Source organism: Meles meles, chromosome 18 (genome assembly GCF_922984935.1).
Source record: "Meles meles chromosome 18, mMelMel3.1 paternal haplotype, whole genome shotgun sequence".
Classification (NCBI taxonomy): domain Eukaryota; kingdom Metazoa; phylum Chordata; class Mammalia; order Carnivora; family Mustelidae; genus Meles; species Meles meles.
Window position 1 is genome coordinate 49541697 of NC_060083.1, and position 19321 is coordinate 49561017.

The 19321-nt window shown below is 44.9% G+C and overlaps 1 protein-coding gene across 1 annotated transcript; it reads left to right on the plus strand.

Annotated features, from left to right (window-relative positions):
* Positions 1–13116: 13116 nt before the first annotated feature.
* On the plus strand, positions 13117–18610 carry LOC123928752 (intercellular adhesion molecule 5). The gene is made up of 7 exons (XM_045983742.1): positions 13117–13198; positions 14551–14817; positions 15663–15983; positions 16240–16518; positions 17025–17294; positions 17960–18202; positions 18402–18610. Exons 1-7 carry the CDS (start codon positions 13144–13146, stop codon positions 18608–18610), a joined length of 1644 nt encoding a protein of 547 aa, XP_045839698.1. The 5' UTR covers positions 13117–13143.
* Positions 18611–19321: the final 711 nt, after the last annotated feature.

Consider the following 19321-nt stretch of genomic DNA (forward strand, 5'->3'; position numbering starts at 1 on the left):
CTGCAGGACCAGGCTTCTGCTTATCTCCTTGGGGGTCATTTTAAAATCACTGCCTCTAGGGGCGCCTGGGTGGCTCAGTGGGTTAAAGCCTCTGCCTTCAGCTCAGGTCATGATCTCAGGGTCCTGGGATGCCTCTGCCTTCAGCTCAGGTCATGATCTCAGTGTCCTGGGATGGAGCCCCGCATTGGGCTCTCTGCTCCACAGGGAGCCTGCTTCCTCCTCTCTCTCTGCCTGCCTCTCTGCCTAGTTGTGATTTCTCTGTCAAATAAATAAAATACTTTTTTTTAAAAATTAAAAAAAAAAATCACTGCCTCTAGTTCTCTAAGAGTCAGTCCAGAGGTTCTCCTGGCAATTTCTGAAACTGCTAAGCCCCTTCCGACCTGAGAGCCTCTCTACTTCCAGCTCTTCCTTAGCTTTTCCACCATCTCCCCTGCCTTTATTTCCCACCAAGTGATTATCACAATATAAAACTGCTTGTTTATATGAACTGGTTTACTGTCTGATCTGGCTCCTTTGCTAAAATACAAATTCTATTAAGGCAGGAACTCTTTCTCCTTTTATTATTATTTTTTTTTATTGCAGTGAGATTCACACAGTGGAGAAATAAGCATTTTTAAAGCAAACAATTCATTGGCATTTAGTACATTCGCAGTATTGTACAACCACCATCTCTACCTAGTTCTAAAGCATTTCATCACTCCAAAAGAAAATTCCATACCTGTTAAGCAATTACTTCTCATTCACCCCTTCTCCTACCCCCGGGTACCCACCAATTTGTGTTGTTTTTCTGGATTTACCTATTCTGATTATTTTGTATAAATGTACTAATATAACATGTAACTTTTTTTTTAAAAGATTTTACTTATTTATTTGACAGAGAGAGGCACAACGAGAGAGGGAACACAAGCAGGGGAGTGGGAAAGGGAGGAGCAAGCTTCCCGTTGAGCAGGGAGCCCGACTCGGGGCTCGATCCCAGAACCCTGGGATCATAACCTGATCCGAAGCTAGACGCCTAACAACTGAGCCACCCAGGCACCCCATAAAATTTAACTTCTGTATCTGGCTTTTTTCAATTAGTATGATGTTTTCAAGGTCTGTGTGTGTTGTAACATGTACCACTACTTCACTTCTTTTTTATGGCTGAATAATATTCCACTGTGTGTATATGCCATAATTTGCTTACACATTTTTCTGTTAATAGACATTTAGGTTGTTTTCCTCTCTTAGTTATTGTAAAGAGTGCTGCTGTGAATGTGTGTGTACGTGTGTTTGAGTACCTGTTTTCAATTATTTAGGGTATATATTGTGTCACTCAATCATTGTCACAACATAATAAATGTGTTTAAATAAGTGAATGATCTTTAAGTGTAGTGAGAGAGAATGACAAATAAAATATCAACATTGAGTTAGTTACTATGATAAAATATCCTCAAGGTGTTAGAAGGGAAATAGGGCTATCTAAGGGATAAAGATAAGCCAAGAAGAGCTAACACTTATTAAGTGTTTACATACATATTACCTTTTTTATCCTTCACAATGCATATGAGGTAAATACTAATTTTTCTTCTATTTTAGAAATCAAGGCAGAGAGATTCAGTTACTTCCCCTACTCTCACTGTGATGGTGCCAGGATTCAAACCGGGTCCTGACCTGGTTCTGGAATCCATAATCCAGGCACTTAACTACCATATATGACTTGTTGTTCACTGCTGTTACTTCTGTTATTACCTCTGGTCTGTTATTACTTGCAAAGAAAGCTTTCAAACTGAAAAGCAAGTTCTGTGGTGACTCAGAGAAAAGGAGGTTAATTGGCAGAAATGGATTAATTAAGAAAGTTTCCTAGAGGGGTACCTGGGTGGCTCAGTTGGTTGAGCCTCTGACTCTTGCTTTCTGCTCAGGTCATGATCTCAGGGTCACGGGATAGAGCTCTGCTTCAGGCTCTGCACTTAGCAGGGAGTCTGCTTGAGAGTCTCTCCCTCTGCCTCTGTCCCTCCTCCCCCACCCCAATAAAATAAAATCTTAAAAAGAAAAAAAACCAAGGCTTTCTAGAGCATTTTGCTTTGAAGGAGATACCACTGGTGGTCACCCAACAGGCAAATGGGATTTGATGTATCACTAGGGACAACTCAAGACCTTGTAAAAGAGAACACTGAGTTAATGCTCAAGAATCAAAAGAGGTGGGAGGGGCGGCCATTCCCACTGCCACAGAAATAGGACCCAATAATGTAGCCAACTACAGAACTTGCAGTCACAGAGGCAGCATTCCCATGCCTTTTTCCCTTGACTTAGAATGCCTTTTTCTCTTTCTCTCTTCTTCCCTTGATATTTACTCTACTCACTAACCACTTTTCAGAATTTCATTCTGAAACATTCTCTGGTTTCAGAAGAGGGACTTTCCTATAACCTCTGACCCTATGGCATCTACAGACAGTCAGAGACTTAATGGAACTAAAGTATTTATTTATTTATTTATTTTTAAAAATATTTTATTTACTTATTTGACAGAGAGAGAGGTCACAAGTAGGCAGAGAGGCAGGCAGAGAGAGAGGGAGAAACAGGCTCCTCACTGAGCAGAGAGCCTGATGCGGGGCTCGATCCGAGGACCCTGAGATCATGACCCGAGCCGAAGGCAGAGGCCTAAACCACTGAGCCACCCAGGTGCCCCTGGAACTAAAGTATTTAATTTATTAAAGTATTTTAAAAGTACTTAATAAGCCTGAGCCAAAGAGACAATTCCCAGTGTGGGCACTAGGCTTCCTCCGCCAGCTGTTTGGTGGGTAAAACAGCTCCCAAAGAGTTCCTAGAAGAAAGGCCCTTGGAGCAAGACCCCTAGAGCAGGACAGCAAAGATCACCCCTCAGTATGATGGCCCTCGGCAGGCTCGAATTTCAGAAACAACAATGTAGATAGGTCATGGTAGGGAACGTTCGCCAAAATGGCAACACTGCTGGGGTGGTGCCTGGAGCCTCTCCTAGGTGGAACCCTAAGCAGTCGAAGCGTCCATCTTCCCTATGGGTGGTGGTGAGGCCCGCCTGGGGCCCCGCCCAGTCAGAGCCGCAGAAGTCCTGCACGGCAAAGCAGCAGCTGCCGTCTTCACCATTTGAGAAGCACTTACTGAGCAGCTTCTATGTGCCAGTCCCTGACATCCTCTAGTAAAGATAAATGCAGAAATAGATCCTTTCTCCATGGGACAATTGCTAAGATAAAGATATCCATAAGCTACCATGGGGAAACAGAGGAGGGGCCTTTAAGGAAGGAAAGGCATTAGTGAAGAGTTCTTGGAGGACATTATGCAAAAAAAAGGCTACGCAGGAGTTAGGCAAAGAAAACAGAATAAGGCTCAAAGGCATGAAACAGTACAAGGTGAAGAGCATCAAAATCGATTTCGCTGGATTATCAAGTGTACGAAAGCTCCTCCTGTATGTGCACAACACAGTCACAGTTCTCGACACGCTATTTCCACGGTAACAGAGTTTAGCACGTAACACTTAAGAACAGTGTCTTCCAGTCGTGGGAGTAGATACCAGGATTCAAGAGGTGAGCTTCAGGTCTATAGATGACACCCCTGAAATCTCTGGAGCCAAGGTTTGGGGCATGATGCTAACAGCCGTTCTCTACCCATGCAAGGTACAGGGTTCTAGCACATTCAGAGACCTGGGTGGCACTGGGGTTTGAGTCTTCTTGGACACTTTCCAAACCCTCTCAGAGGTGACCTCCTGGCTCTTGAATGTGGACTCAGAGCCACCAGTATAACTGAAAAACAGACCACTAAGGCAGAGGAAAGATAAGGCAAGGGTCTCCACTGGGTCCCAAAATGTGCTTGTCCTCTGGGGTTCTATCTTTAGATATACATATGACCTAGTATACATATGACCTACCCAGACATACTTATCTATTCCCATCCTATCAATTACTGTCTACTTTCTGATGAGCCTACATCTCTAACTCCAATTAACACCTCTCTTCTAAGGTTTAGAGCCATATTTCCAGTTCATTGCTGGATGCTCCATAGGTCACTTAAACCCATCTTTCAAAAATCAAGGTCTCATTGTCCTCCCTCCCAGTCTCCTCTATCCTGACTTAGGGCATGAGGACATGGTGAAGGGCCAACCCTGCCTTGCTGAGACATTTCAAACTGGTCTTGTAAGCAGATGAAAGCCAAAGATGGAGTGACCCAACCAGGTGCCCAGGATACCTGCAATCAAAGAGGTAAATAGGGGCGCCTGGGTGACTCAGTGGGTTAAAGCCTCTGCCTTCGGCTTGAGTTGTGATCTCAGGGTTGGTCCTGGGATCGAGCCCCACATCAGGTTCTCTGCTCGGAGGGGAGCCTGCTTACCCCCTGCCCTCTCTGCCTGCCTCTCTGCCCACTTGTGATCTCTGTCAAATAAATAAAATCTTAAAAAAAAAAAAAAAGAGGTGCATAGAACAGAGAAAGCCTAAGGACCTCCATTCTGTGGTCTTGAAATCATCTTTCACTCCTCCAACTCTTGTTCCCATTCAGTCGTAGTCTTCAAATTCTATTGGCTTTACCTCCTTAATCTCTTTTGGATCTATCCTACCTGCCATAAGTCAGGTCGTCAACATCTCTTCCTTCCATAATCCACCCAACTAGTTTCTCAACTAATAAGCCACCCTACTCCATCCTTCCTGGCATTTTTATCCCAAGGCAGCAAATATGATCACATCTCTCCATTTTCATATATTTGTGTACCCCCCATTATGCTCAGCAGTGGGCTTTAAGCCCACTGTGGTCCTTTTGGTTTCTAAGAGCTGTTGTGATGACCTGAGAGAGAGAAGGGAGGGCAGCATGGAGAGATCCTCTCCCACCCTACCCCACATCTCATCCCTACTTCAATAAGGAATTCTGGTTTTATTGTTTTATTTATATGCTGACCTTGCAAGGTTCTTTGGTGGAAAGGTTTCTAAAATGCTGAAAAGGCAAGGGCTTGCACAAGAGTATCTAAACTTTTCCGCATGGCATAATGGCCTCTTACTCTGTCTTCCTTCTACCTCTCTAGCTTTATTTTCCACCAAGATCCCAACTGAATTCGCCCTTCCCTGAACACACCAAGCTATTACATGCTGTAATTCTCCTGCCTATGACATCACTAGAATGTAAGATCCTCCAAGGCTGGAGCTTTATTTGTTGCTGTGTCCCCACTGCCTAGAATAATAGTCCTGGCACAAATTAAGTGCTCAATTCATACTGATTAAAAGAGTAAGTGTTCCTCCCCAGTTCTCTTGTAAGCAAGTGTCTGTTTATTCTTCAAGGTCAACTCAAATGCCACTGCCTCTGGAATTTTCCATGACTATCTATCCCCACCTTCCAACTGCCATCATCAATTTGTTTCCTATTTTCCATAATACTCAGTCTAAATTTCTGTAAGAGTAATCATCATACTGTGCTGTGGCTTTTGTTTAGACTCTGTATCTAGACCCACACCCCTCCAGTGTGAATTCTAGGAGGACAAGGACAGTGCAGAAACAATGCTTGCTCAGGAAATAGCTCTGATAAAAAGTTACCTCCGCTTCCCCACCAAGAACTCTGTTCCAAGTCAGTCCTGATTAGGACTCACCCATCAGGGCAGAAGGTTAAAACCAGTTTTAGCTGTAACAGTTAACTTTGGCACCCAAATCTTTCTCGAGCTTTATGCTCTTGCTTTCTTAAACTTTATTGATGTGTGACCTTTCACCTGGATTCTTGGATTTTTCTTTGTTTACTCTTTAGCCCAGATCTTATCCTCACCTTGACTCTGACGGGCTGGCCAAGGTTGATTCACTTAATACTAACTCCTGATTTTAACCCTTAATTTTCTGTTCTTCTAATTCTGGTGAAGACTGTACTGACCCTAACCAACCATGGAGCTTCTATAAACAGTGTGCCTATGAGCCAGGCATTGACAGCCCCAGGAATTAACAAAAACAAACAAACAAACAAAACAAAAAAACAGGTAGGGGAGAAAAGTCTTAAAGGATCAGCAAGGCAGCAGATTTGGGGAGCCCAGAAACAAAGTAAAGTAGTTAAAAGGGAAATGCCACTTCAGAAGAGGACATCCCTCTAGCTGTGCCCGTGTTTCTGACAGATTCAAACCTATTGCTTCTATAACCCATTCCCCCAGCCAAAGCAATTATTCACTTGAAGGAATGATTTATCTACTCCCCTAGGAAAGTACCATTCACACAAAGAAATGGGTCAAATGGAGAAACCCCACTTGCCAAAATTCAATTCACTATGGACTAATTTACAAAAGTATGATAATTTTTAAGAACTAGTTTTATATGATACACCTTATTAGATGGGATTATATTACAGCCTTAAAATATTAAAATTTAAGATTTTAATTGAAGAAATGAAAGTTAAGGTTGATAATGCCCCCGAAGAATTAGTGAAAGGACAATAAAAATGTAAGCATGCAACAAAATAGAATACGACATTCAAAAGGACCTTATAAAAATAAGCAGCTGAAAAAAAATCCTGCTAAGTGCAGAGACTCTGGTTTCTAGCAAGGGATGAATAGAATGTTGATTTGGTAGCACTCTGCAGAACTATTTAACATGAATGAGCAAAACGCATTCAAATCCATAAAAGAGAAATGAGGATAGCTTAAAGGGGTGACTATGATAGGTCTTACAAACTAGCCTCGAATAAACCCTGACAGTTTTGGGGGGGGGGTTAGTCAGGAAAGGTCTTTCTGTGATTGCAAAAGGAAAACAGACTACCATTTATTGAACACCTACTTCGTGTCAAAAATCATAGTAGGCACTTTCATATTCATAAGCCAAATGTCATTGCTTTTACAGAAGAGGAACTAGAAGTTATATGATTTTCCCATGGTCCCAAAGCCAGTAAGACACCGAAGAGGAATTCATAGACAGGTATGTCTGCCCCCAAAGCTTCTATTCCTCGTGACATTCTCCCTCAACTTTCAGTATGGAAGGAGGTAAAGCATTGGTACAACTAGAGTACACGAAAGGCAGCTGCCCTTCTTGGACAAGAAGCCGCTCATGATCTCAAAGAAATCAGCCTTCCTCCATAAAATGGAATTAGTAGTAGTGCCTCCCTCAAAGGAATCACAGCAAATGAGACAGCGAGTACGCGCAGTAATTGGTCCCTGCAAAACAAACTCCCAAATCCTGAAAGTTCACTGCACTAAGGAACTCAGCCCATGGCTCACGGTCGGACAAGCCTGACGGAGAGCGACACCGGAGAGCGACACCGCAGGATGCCCCTGAGAATGGCCCAGTTCAGACGCAGGTCAGTGTTCTTGAGAAATGAGCCTCAGAAGACGTCTGGCACGAAAGTGGAGGAAAAGGGTCTCGGGGGAGAGATGCAACACAGGATTTACTCACCCCCATTTTGATGGCTTATTGATAGCTCCTCGGCGGGGAGTGGGGAGTGAGGAAGGGAATGCTCATTCACTCAAGAGTGTTTTTTGTTATGTGGAGAAACGGAAGGGGCGGGGCACAAAAAGATCTTGGATATTGGCAAAAAGAACCCATTTCCCAGGTCACCCACGAAAAGCCCGCAGTAACGCCCGCTAGATTTTCGAGCTAGTGAGGCGCCAAGACGCGACGCCAAAGAAGCGGAGCTGCCCGAGGCGGGAACGCGGCTGCGCGCCGCGCTTTCCCGCGCGCGGCGTATCACGTGTTCAGGCCGTACCACATGACGAACAGGCACAGGGGTGCACAGCCCTTTGTTTTTCTTATAGTGCCGTTACTTGCTACAACAATCCCTCCTCTTTGGTTTTCACTTTGTTTCACTGAGTAGCTATTATTTTGGGTCAAAAATGCTCTCTCTACCAAGCAAGATACAGGCTCTCTACCCGTATCTTCCCCGCAACCCCCTCCTGTGGTTTTAGCTTCCTGGCCCGCCCCACTTGTCTCGGCCAACCCTTGCTAAGCTGCTCCTCAGGCGTCACGAGTTTCTGGGCAGATCAGGAAATCCTCCCAACAAGTGCTCCGTCGCGCGCCCCCTCCTGGCCGTGCCTCCCAAACGGTCTGAGCGCGTGGCCGGTTTCTGAGGACCGTGCGGGCGACGCAGTGGAGCAGGCGAGGCGGTCGAGCCCCCCGCGAGGAGTGACCCGAGCAGCGAGGAGCGGCCCTCAGTGAGGATTTACGTCTGGCTTTGTGTGCTTCTGTTCGTGCCTGTGTCTCCTCCCGGCTTTTCCGTCAAGTGTGCGGAGGTCTGACCTCGCGTGGCGGGCTTCGCTTCCTCACACGGTTAGCGGGCCAGAAACCCCGGAGGCGCACTGGCTCAGGGTTTTTTATTCCGCGTGTCTTTCATGTTTTAAATATCGTCTTCCTTTACAGGCCTTCCGGGCCTGTGGGGCCCAGCGTGTGAGAGCCACACTGTGTGCACACGTGACACGAGGCTCAGTCCGAGCAGGAGCGGGCCTTGCGCCGTGCCCAGCGCTGGGCTCAGGCCTTCCCTCCAGTATTTGCAACTGCTGTAGCCGCTTCGTCCCTCCGTCCGTCGGAGCTGGCGGTGCCCTGCCCTCCCAGGCTGGGCCGGGGGGAGGTAGACTAGCAGACCTGAGAAGGGAGTGAGAGCATTAGATGGGGGGGTAGGTGGGGGCGGCCTGGGCACTGAAGGTGGGAGGCAGGCAGGGTGGTGGTGCTGGGCCCCCCTCGCGAAGGTATCGTGAACGGGCGGGAGGGGGTATCCCTAGAGCAGGAAGCCAATTCCAGGGAATTCGAGAGAAAAGACAGTGCAGGGGAGGGTGGGGTTCAAGTCTGTACCCGATACTGCAAGAAATGCTGGAAGAGCCCCAGACTTGGACTGGAAGTCCAGGTCGGCTATAGAGCAATCCCAGCGGTAGATCAGGGTTCTACCCCCCACCCCCCACCCCACTGCCTGCGCTCTCCCTGCAACCCTTTAGTGGCTGGATTATAGGTCTAGGATTTCAGACACGTTAATCCCTGAATTTGGGGCTATCATCTACAGAGCAAGTAGGCCAAAGTAATTTTTAAAATATTTAAATATCACTACCCCTTAGGAATGCTTTCTTTGTTCTTAAGTGAGTGAATATAAAAGGGCACGTTTCAGTACCTGATCATAACATGCCATGTGAAAACAAGGATGAAATTGTAGAGCTGTGGGGATATCTCAAGAGCACTTGAAACAACACAAAACAAAGTTATGGTCCGTGTACGAGTAATAAAATAAAAGAATCGCCCCCCCCACCGGCCATTTTCTTATATCTATATGGCTATGCTAGTAGCAACCAAGGGCAAAACCAGCTAGCCTGGCTCGTAATCATCAAAGAAGGATTAGTCTTTTTTATCTAAGGCTCTAGGAGCAGAATATAACCCATGAGATTCATTCACAGCAAGACTGGGCTTGCAGAGAAAGGTAACATCAGCAAGGGAAGGAGAGATGACTAAAATAGAAGGAGCTCTTGGATTAACCTCTATGCAGAATTGTTTGGGGCACTGTGACCCCATCAAAGCATAGATAATCTAGATTTACTGAACAGAGAAAAACAGTGAAATAGTTAGCATTGCCCTGTAGTCAGGATGCCTCGGTTTGAATCCTGGTTTTACTTCTTTTTTTTTTTTTTTTTTTAAATTTTTCATTTACTTACTTGACACAGAGAGTTCACAGGTAGGCAGAGAGGCAGGCAGAGAGAGAGGAGGAAGCAGGCTCCCCACTGAGCAGAGAACCCGATGTGGGGCTCCATCCCAGGACCCTGAGATCATGACCTGAGCCAAAGGCAGAGGCGTAACCCGCTGAGCCACCCAGGTGCCCCTTGGTTTTACCTCTTAATTAGTTGTGTGACTTGGTTTAACTTACTTTACCTCTCTTAACTTCCATCTCTTCATCTATAAAATTGGCAATAATCATAGGATTGCTATGAGATAACTAAAGTAAACCACTCAGTGTTGTGCCTGGAACATAGTCTATGGTTACTAAATATTAAATGGTATTAGACAACATGTGATTAAGAAAGAGTCACTGAAGTGAGATATAGATCAATAGTGAGTTGCCTACCTTGGAGTGGGTGTTAGGAAGAGAACATTTTACCTCAAGAAATTAAAGAGTTGATAGGAATTGTATAGTGCCAAGTTAATGTGACTGGTATTTCTTTTTAATTATATAGGTTTTTTTTGTTTGTTTTTTTTTGTTTTTTTTTAGAATTTATTTATTGATCAGAGAGAGATCACAAGTAGGCAGAGAGGCAGGCAGAGAGAGTGAGAGGGAAGCAGGCTCCCTTCAGAGCAGAGAGCCCGACGTGGGACTCGATCCCAAGACCCTGAGATAATGACCTGAGCCGAAGGCAGCGGCTTAAACCACTAAGCCACCCAGGCGCCCCTATATAGTTTTTTTTTAAAGATTTTATTTATTTGACAGAGATCACAAGTAGGCAGAGAGGCAGGCAGAGAGACAGGAGGAAGCAGGCTCCCCACCAAGCAGTGAGCCGGATGTGGGGCTCGATCCCAGGACCCTGAGATCATGACCCGAGCCAAAGGCAGAGGCTTTAAGCCATGAGCCACCCAGGTGCCCCTAAATTATATAGTTGAGTGAATGTTATACATGTCCTTCAAACAGTGGAAATGCCATTTTCTTCTGCCCTTTCCATGCCACTTTCAAAATACTAGATGTGAATAATTGATATTTTCTAAATATGTGAAAAAATATTTAGAATGATATTTTTATTGATCTGTAAGATACATGTTAAGTAAAACTAGTATGTGTACTATGTAAACACAAACCTCTAGCCTCTATTTCTAACCAGACTGAGACCCTCTAAACATCTTATGTATAGAAATTTTGCAGCCACCACTGCCTTCAGGCCCTCTCACATCTCTTGGATTGTACCTCACTTTATGGATTACTGGTTTGGATTACTGCTGTAGTCCAGCAGATCTCCTGGCCATCAATCTTCTCTTCATCTTTCCTTTTTCCACACCCTGCCAGTGTTGTCATCTTGAAAAATAAAGCTGATCATCTCACTCCCATGCTTTAAAAGCTCTGTAAATTCCTACCTGCCTACTCAACTGTAAACCTACTTCTCTAACTGGATCCCACAGTTCTTACCCTCTACCCATATCGAACTTGACTTTTCTCAGGTAAGTCTGTCCTGACCTCTTCACCTTATCACTTCATTCCTTAATAAACTTCCAGTCATAATAGAAAACCCAGTTCAAAGTAGGTGTCTCTGAGAAACCTCAACTCCTTCAGGGAGTAGTAATGGTTTCCTTCTCAGTGTTTCTTGATCAATTTGTTTATTGTTGGCAGCATCAGCAATGGTGACACAATCAGCATCATCACTACCTCACTGAAATCTTAGCAGGAATGGGGCTAAACACTTGGCTTAAATTAAGTCATTTAATTCTCATTTTACTCCCCCCCCCCCGAATTTTTATAATAACACTTGACATTATGTTATTTTCATTTGTATTTGTTTTTCTTAGTAAATTCCAGGAATTCCTGTTGTTGTTGGATAAATCTTGGTAACTTCAGCACCTTCCTAAAAGCCTGGAATACTGTAGATGCTCAGTAATTGTCTGCTGAAGTAACGTATGAATATCAGCAATTCCACTCAGGGCTTTTATACTTTTTCAAAAAGAGCTGTCATTACTTAAAACTCTTAGAACTTCAGTCTGGGGTAACGTTAGAATATCTTCAGTAACAGAAGATCCTCCTTGGAAAGAGACTCAGAGCTAAGTCTGGTGAATAAGGTGTCTGAGTCATATCACTTCTAAAAAAATTTTTAATAATGGTGTCATTATTGGAATAAATGTATTGTTTCCCAAAGTATTTGAAGAGTAACAATCACTTGGGATTATAAATTTTGATATGCCTGTGTATCTTATCAATGTAAAAAAAGACCCCCCCCCCCCAAGAAAACAGCCTCTTTCAGACCAGCATACAAGTAAAGGTATACCTGTGTAAAACCCAATGCATGAAAACTCCAATACAGAATTAGAAGGTAATTGTTCATTTAACGAAATACCTGTAACATGCTAGTCACTGTGCTAGGTGCTGGAGATGCAAGATAAATAAATTATAGTCTCTTGTCCTCAGGGAAATTCCAGCATTGTAATAATTTCATCATTAAAAATAATTCACTAGGGGCACCTGGGTGGCTCCGTGGGTTAAGCCTCTGCCTTTGGCTCAGGTCATGATCTCAGGGTCCTGGGATCGAGTCCTGCATCGGGCTTTCTGCTCAGCAGGGAGCCTGCTTCCTTCTCTCTCTCTCTCTCTGCCTGCCTCTCTGCCTACTTGTGATCTCTGTCTGTCAAATAATAATAAAAAAAAAACCATTCAAGCTAATTTTTTCTAAGAAACATTCCTAACTTCACAGTCCCTTACTTACTACACATTGTACCTCACTTTATGCCAAACATGATTTCTGAAGCTATGTATATTAAAATGTAATTCACTTTGGTGAATTATTTTTTTTAAAGATTTTATTTATTTATTTGACAGACAGAGATCACAAGTAGGTAGAAAAGCAGGCAGAAGGGAAGGGGGAAGCAGGCTCCCTGCTGAGCAGAGAGCCCGATGTGGGGCTCTTGAATGGGGATTTGAAAGAAGAAAAACTTGGTATGGATTGGTGGAGAAAAGAGAAGTGGACACTTTACACTTAGCCAAAGTCATAATCCAGTGGTTTCTTGGTGAACGTGGAGGCAGATCAGAAAGAGGTGGTTTATCTTGAGGAATATTTCATAGAGGTCATGAGGAGAGAGCTGTGTTGAAACATTTCTCCCTTACATCAGAGAATGGGATTCTAGGGACCGTGTTTTCTAGATTCAGGGTTACTTTCCATTGGACAGTGCTAGATATACATTGGCTGATCTCATCTCTCCAAACTTCATTTTTTATTTTCATGCTAACAGCCTTCTGTTGACTCAGACATAATGGAGGCAAATACATGAACAGATAAATGCAATACAAACTTATACAGGAGTCTCACTAAATCTAATGTCCTCTATTATTTTCCTACGTCCTTTTAGTACACCCACACCACACCACTGTTACTCTTGCTACAATTTCTCCAGACTATGCAAGGTTTTAGGAAAGGGGCTGACCTTTAACAGTATCAAAGAAACAATTTTCTGTATCCTTTTTCTTTTCTTTGGTCACTTTCTCCAGCATTGTTTTCTCCTTTCTCTCCAGCTTTTGGCCCTTTTCACAAGGATGGAAATGCTACTATTTCGTGTCTGGGCCCTGCTGGCCTCGATCCCTTTCCCAGGTGAGGCTATTTGGGACATTTTCTTTAGTCAGTACGTGCCAGACTGCAGGTGGCTGACCAATGAGAAAGAGGCTCAGAAGTACTGAGTGGGGCGAAAATTGAGTATTCACCTGCCCAAACCCTAGGGAGAGGTTCATATTTTGGGATCATTAGGACACAAATCAATAGTTGGTTCTTTGGCTTATAATTGGGGAACCCTAATTGAGGGACAGGATAGTAGACCACCAGAGAGAACTCTCCTTAAGAAATATGCCTTAAAAAAAAAAAATATGCCTTTTCTCCTTGGTTCCCTGCTGCCCCAGGACTGTCCGGTTTTCCTGCTCTTGAGAATATTTTTACTTCATTGTTGCCACCTTTTGTGTCATGAAAAGCTACAGTAGGATCTTGCTAGGAAAGGGCCCATAGCTCACTTGTGAGAAGTGAGTTCTCTGGATGGCAAGAAAGGAACTGGAGCTTTAGTGGGTAACATGCTATATGAGTTGTGTGTTTGTCGAAGGGACTGGTATTTGGCAGATGAAGCAGATGGTGGACATGGAGTAGCTAAAGGGGACCTGTAGGGAAGCTTTCAGGAGACTCCCTTTCACCTGTGTCAGGCATCTAAAACCTACCTGATGTCTCTCTCATTGCCTCTGAGATTTCTCTTGCAGACTAAACTCCTAAGCATCTAAAAATATCTGTTGCCTTAGTACCAAAGCAAAGAGGAATAGTCTCATTTTGAGAAGAGGTGAAAAGTTCCATGGGAAATGAGTGACCCGAGGATTCATATTTAGGCTAGTGGTTCTCCTGATTTGGCATGCATATGGGTCATCAGGAATGCTTGTTCTGTTCACTTGTGTTATTTCCAGGTCCCACTTTCACAAGTTTTTAATCATTCAGTCTGAAGCAGAGCTAGAATCTGCAGTTTTACAAGCACCCCAGGTGATTCTGGTGAAGGCAGTCTTTACACCATAATTTCAAAGAGACACTGCTTTGAGGTATAAGTAACAAAGTCTTTTCTCCAGGACCTGTTAACCCCTTGAGAGTCCTCAGCAGCCAATCCTCGAGCTTCTAAGACATTTGGAAGTGCAGAAAGAGAATGGTTTCCTGGGCATGAATTTTAAGAACTCCATAGCTTCCAAGGTGACGCTAATGGAGAAATCAAGATCTCTAGAAAGATAATGAGTGGAGGGAATGCGTGGTGGTGGAATCAGGGTTCTAACTTGTTCATTAAGGGTCTTTTTCTTGTCTAGTTTGTAACTTTTTCTTCAGGGTATGTTTCCTATTTCTAACCATCAAATAGAATTGGCTTTGTATTTTATTTGGCTCATGTGGTCCTCACCAAAGTCTTTGGGATATATGGTTGATCATTTCAGGGGCGACTGAAGAGATATTTGAGGTTTCTGTTTGGCCAGATCAGGCCCTGGTAAAGCTTGGACAGTCCCTAATGGTCAACTGCAGCACTACCTGTCCAGACCCCGGACCCAGTGGAATTGAGACTTTCTTAAAGAAAACCCAGGTGGACAAAGGACCTCAGTGGAAGGAGTTTCTTCTGGAGGATGTCACAGAAAATTCTGTTCTGCAGTGCTTCTTCTCTTGTGCAGGGATCCAAAAGGACACAAGCCTTGGCATCACTGTGTATCGTGAGTAGGGCTGAGGAGGAAGGGAAGAGTGGGGGGAACAGGACTATGTCTTATTTAGGGAAAAATTAGAGATTTCTGTCACACTGTAGGAATTCTAGGGCCAATTACTTCTATTTACCTTTGGTGTAGGATTTTAAATTTGGAGCAGACCAGAGAGGGCATCCAGACATTGTGCTTGAGCATATGTTCAAGCACAGGAGGCATAAGCTAGTAATGCTGGCTGTATGTGATCAAAAAAAGTGTGCAATTAGTGCTAAATTATTTAACACAAATATTTAGAATAAATAGGGATTAGAGAAAGGAGGGTCTTTGTGGGCTGGGGTAGTTGGAGAAGACTCCATGGAAAAGGAGGCTCTTGAGCTTCTCTCCTGCAGAATAAGGAGGATTGGAAGTGCTGGAGATGGCTGGGGAAGGTCTTATAGGTGAGCAGATGGCACTGGCAAAGATAGGACCATATGAGTAAGCGTGACCTCGGTGGGGTAAGCGCGCGGTAAACCAGGGTATAGTTTTTCTGGGATGCTAAGGAGCTCCTCAGAAGCTGCTCATGCCTCTGAAGCACCTCTGATAAGAGATAAAAGTTCTCCAGCATGGCAGCTACAGTCAACAGAAAGGACTTCCCCCTCAACAGTCATTTCTTGGCTATGACTTTAGCCATGTTTGATGGGCAGAAAAAGAGTCAGAAGCCTGACTTGTTTCATGTAGGGCGGAGTTGGCAGAAAGCTGACACTGTTGATCAGATGGTTTAAGGGTAACGGTCACCTTGTATCACAGGCAGCCTGTCCTGTATCACTTCTTTCTGGAAGGGTGAGTAGCCTTCTCTCATCCAGCCCACCTTTGTCTTACAGAGCCACCAGAGCAGGTGATCCTGGAGCTGCAGCCTTCATGGGTAGCCATGGGTGAAGCCTTGACAGTGAAGTGCCATGTGCCCAGGGTGGTGCCCCTGGAGAACCTCAGCCTTACCCTTCTCCAGGGTAACCAGGAACTGCATAGAAAGAACTTTATGAGCTTGGCTGTGGCCTCCCAAAGAGCTGAGGTCACCATCAATGTCAAAGCCCAAAGGGAAGATGACAGGTGTAATTTCTCATGCCGTGCAGAACTGGACTTGAGTTCACATGGTGGAGGACTCTTTCACAGTAGTTCAGCCATCAAGGTACTTCGGATCTTTGGTGAGTCAGAGCCCAGGTGTGGAAGGATCCTGAGGCTCATTTTCCTTGTCTTACCTTGGCCTTTGGGACTAAGTTCCCACAAAGTTTGAGACGGGGGTGTAAAGGAAATTGCGCTCTACCTCTACGTGGGTCTTAAACTTACCCTCGGGACAGAGTGCTTTTAGCCCCCCTCCCTTCCTACATTGTGGGGCCCCACACAGCACATGATTTATCGTGGCTTTTCTCCTTCCTTTCCTTTTTTTCCATTTCTTGACAGAATTCTCTCAGAGCCCCCAAATCTGGGTCTCCCCACTTTTGGAGATTGGGATGGCAGAGACTGTAAGCTGTGAGTTGTCTAGGGTGTTCCCAGCGAGAGAGGTCATGTTCCACATGTTCCTGGGAGACCAGGAGCTGAGCCCCTTTGTCTCCTGGAAAGGAGACACAGCATGGGCCAATGCCACTGTTCGGGCCATGGAGACTGGTGATCAGGAGCTGTCTTGCCTGGTATCTCTGGGTCCAATGGAACAGAAAACAAGAGAGCCAGTGCACGTCTACAGTAAGTGACCTGCCTCTTCCATTCCTCACACGGGTTCTCTGCCACTGAAATCTTCCACAGTAAAGTCTTGGTGATTCAACAGCAAATATCCCTACTGACCTCTCCTAGGTACACTCTCAAGTGAGTTTTCTCTGATGCACACATTGAGACAGTAGCTCTGTTCAGCCTTCGCCCTGTTTCCTTAGGCCAGCCTACTTACCGAGTGATTGTGGGTCCTTCAACTTGTTTCTAGAACAACTTTTTGAGGTAAAGAGGAAAAATCTGTAAGATGAAAAGCCATCTTACCATCCTTGCCACAGAGGCATAGCCAAATGTATGCACACTGTGTCTGTTTTAAGACAAACTTTCAAATTCCCAAATCTCATTGCTCCTGCCATTCAGCACAGAGGCAGGAGAGTGTCTAAAGTCTCCCATCTTGTCTGCCTAGATACCACTCCTTTAGCAGCAACATACGGGAGTGGCTGTGAGTTTTGAGAAATACGTTTGGTTCTCTTTCCTTCTTATAGGCTTCCCTCCACCAGTCCTGGAGATAGAAGAATTATACCCATTGGCAGGGAGAGACATTAATGTGACCTGTTCGGGGCATGTATTAACATCACCCAGCCCTACTCTTCGGCTGAAGGGAGCCCCAGATATCCCTGCCCCTGGGGAGACTGCCTGGCTTTTACTTACTACCAGGGAGGAAGATAATGGCCGAAATTTCTCCTGTGAGGCCTCTTTGGAGGTTCAGGGTCAACGGTTCATCAAAACCACTGCAATGCAGCTCCATGTCTTATGTGAGTAGAAGCCTGATCTTTCTGGTCAAAACAAGAATTATTATTGGTATCTCATTTCTAGAGGTCTTGGCCAGCAACTTCATTATTAGAGTTGCTACATTTTACCCATTTTAAAAAAATGGAGGAAATGAAGTTAAAGCTCCCTAAGCTTAACTTAGCCCCAGGAAAGGGAGCTGGGAGAAACATGAGGGAGAACTGGGAATGGAAAAGAGAATATAGGGTGATCAGGTGGTGTTAGTTGATGGCTGAGGACACAGGAAGTGGTAGTTGGGAGTTTATGCTGAGGAGGGAAATTTCCACCTAAGAATCTGTATTTTGAAAAGTAGAAAATCCTCATCTCTGGGGTCACCCCTATACATCTCCTCACTCACTGAGAAGCAAAGATGGGAAGCAGGAAATCCACCATTGATAGGACAGCCCAGATCATTTAGTCTGAACCTATTATAGTGCCTTTACTGCATGCATCTCAGACTCCCTCCTTGCCCCTAGGGAAGGGAAGACAAGACAGGCCCAAAACAGGGAACAGTGGTTCTTCCCTTGGGAAGGAAAGCTGTCTGGTCAAATGGACACACTATTTGGATTAGGGGAAAGGGGGAGCTGAGCATCTCAGTGGGGAAGGAACGTGGCACACGGAACTCAGTTCCCTGGGGGACTGTCTTTTCCAGACGAGCCTCGGTTAGAGGAATCTGATTGTCCTGGCAACCAGACATGGGTGAAAGGAACAGAGCAGATGCTTGCGTGCGTCCCAAAGGGAAACCCAACTCCAACGTTGGTGTGTACCTGGAATGGAGTAATCTTCAACCTTGACATTCCACAGAAGGCAACCGAGAACCACACAGGAACCTACTGCTGCACAGCCACTAACCAACTGGGCTCTGTCAGCAAAGACATTGCTGTCATGGTTCAAGGTGACTGTGGGTCTCCTGCTGCCTGGCCCAGGATGGAAATCCCCCAGGGGTTTGGGATTGTTATCCAAACCTGGAAAAAAGAAAAATTCCAGTGGGCGGAGGGAGGGTGAGACTGAGAAGTGGGTGTGGTAGGCTGGGGAAGGCAGGGGTTCTCTTTGCCCTGTAACCCTCCAGAACTCTGTCTTCTGTACTTGGGCAGGACTGGATGAAGGAATCAGCTCCACCATCTTCATCATCATCATCGTCGCCCTTGGAGTGGGTGTGGTCACCATAGCACTGTATCTGAACTACAAGCCTTGCAAAGTAGAGAGGCGGAAATTGCCCTATAGGCAGAAAGAGAAGAACAACGAGGAGGAAAGCCAGTTTGCTGTTCAGCGAGCAGAAAAGTGCAATGCACATAATTGTTAAATGGAAACAGCGATTTGGTTGAAGGCAGCCCCTACTGCCGGGGTTTCCTAAGGGAGGAAAGAGGGAGGAGAAAGGAGACATTACTCTTTGTGTTCTGCAGGCCCACTAGACAGGTGTTTGGGACACCCATGTTCTTTGTACCTCACCCATCCACAAGCTCAGCTCCTCCGAGGTCACTCTAGTCACTAGGAATTTCACTCTCAGTGTCCAGCTAAGGAGAGGGCCTCTTGCTCCTTACTGTGTGCTTAATCAGTGCACTCGCTCTTAGACTAAAAAAAAAAAAAAGGTCTTGTCCTTTGCTCCCAAACATCAGACTAAAGAGATAGTCAGAAATATCTCAGAAATCCAACTCATTTCTCATGGTTTCCTCATGACTAAATGGGAACCAGTTTCTTAATCCACAGACAGGACTTCAAAGGGAGTGAATACCAAAGAGATAAGAATCAGAAGCTTATTCCTGCCTATACTTTCCCCTGCTCCCTTATATTTTATATAAGGATTTTGGAGTGCTGGCTTCCAGAGCTGAATTTGATAACACCATTATGGGTCATGGGTGGTTAGGCTTCAACTCGCTAACCATCTATTGTATGCCTCGGAGGAGTGTAAAAGTCATAAATTCCACATTGGGTCAGACAAGCAGCTTATCTAACCCCATATTCTGTCCCTGAAGTGGAAGTTAGAGTTCTTCCATTAAATTGGCCTCATAGTTCT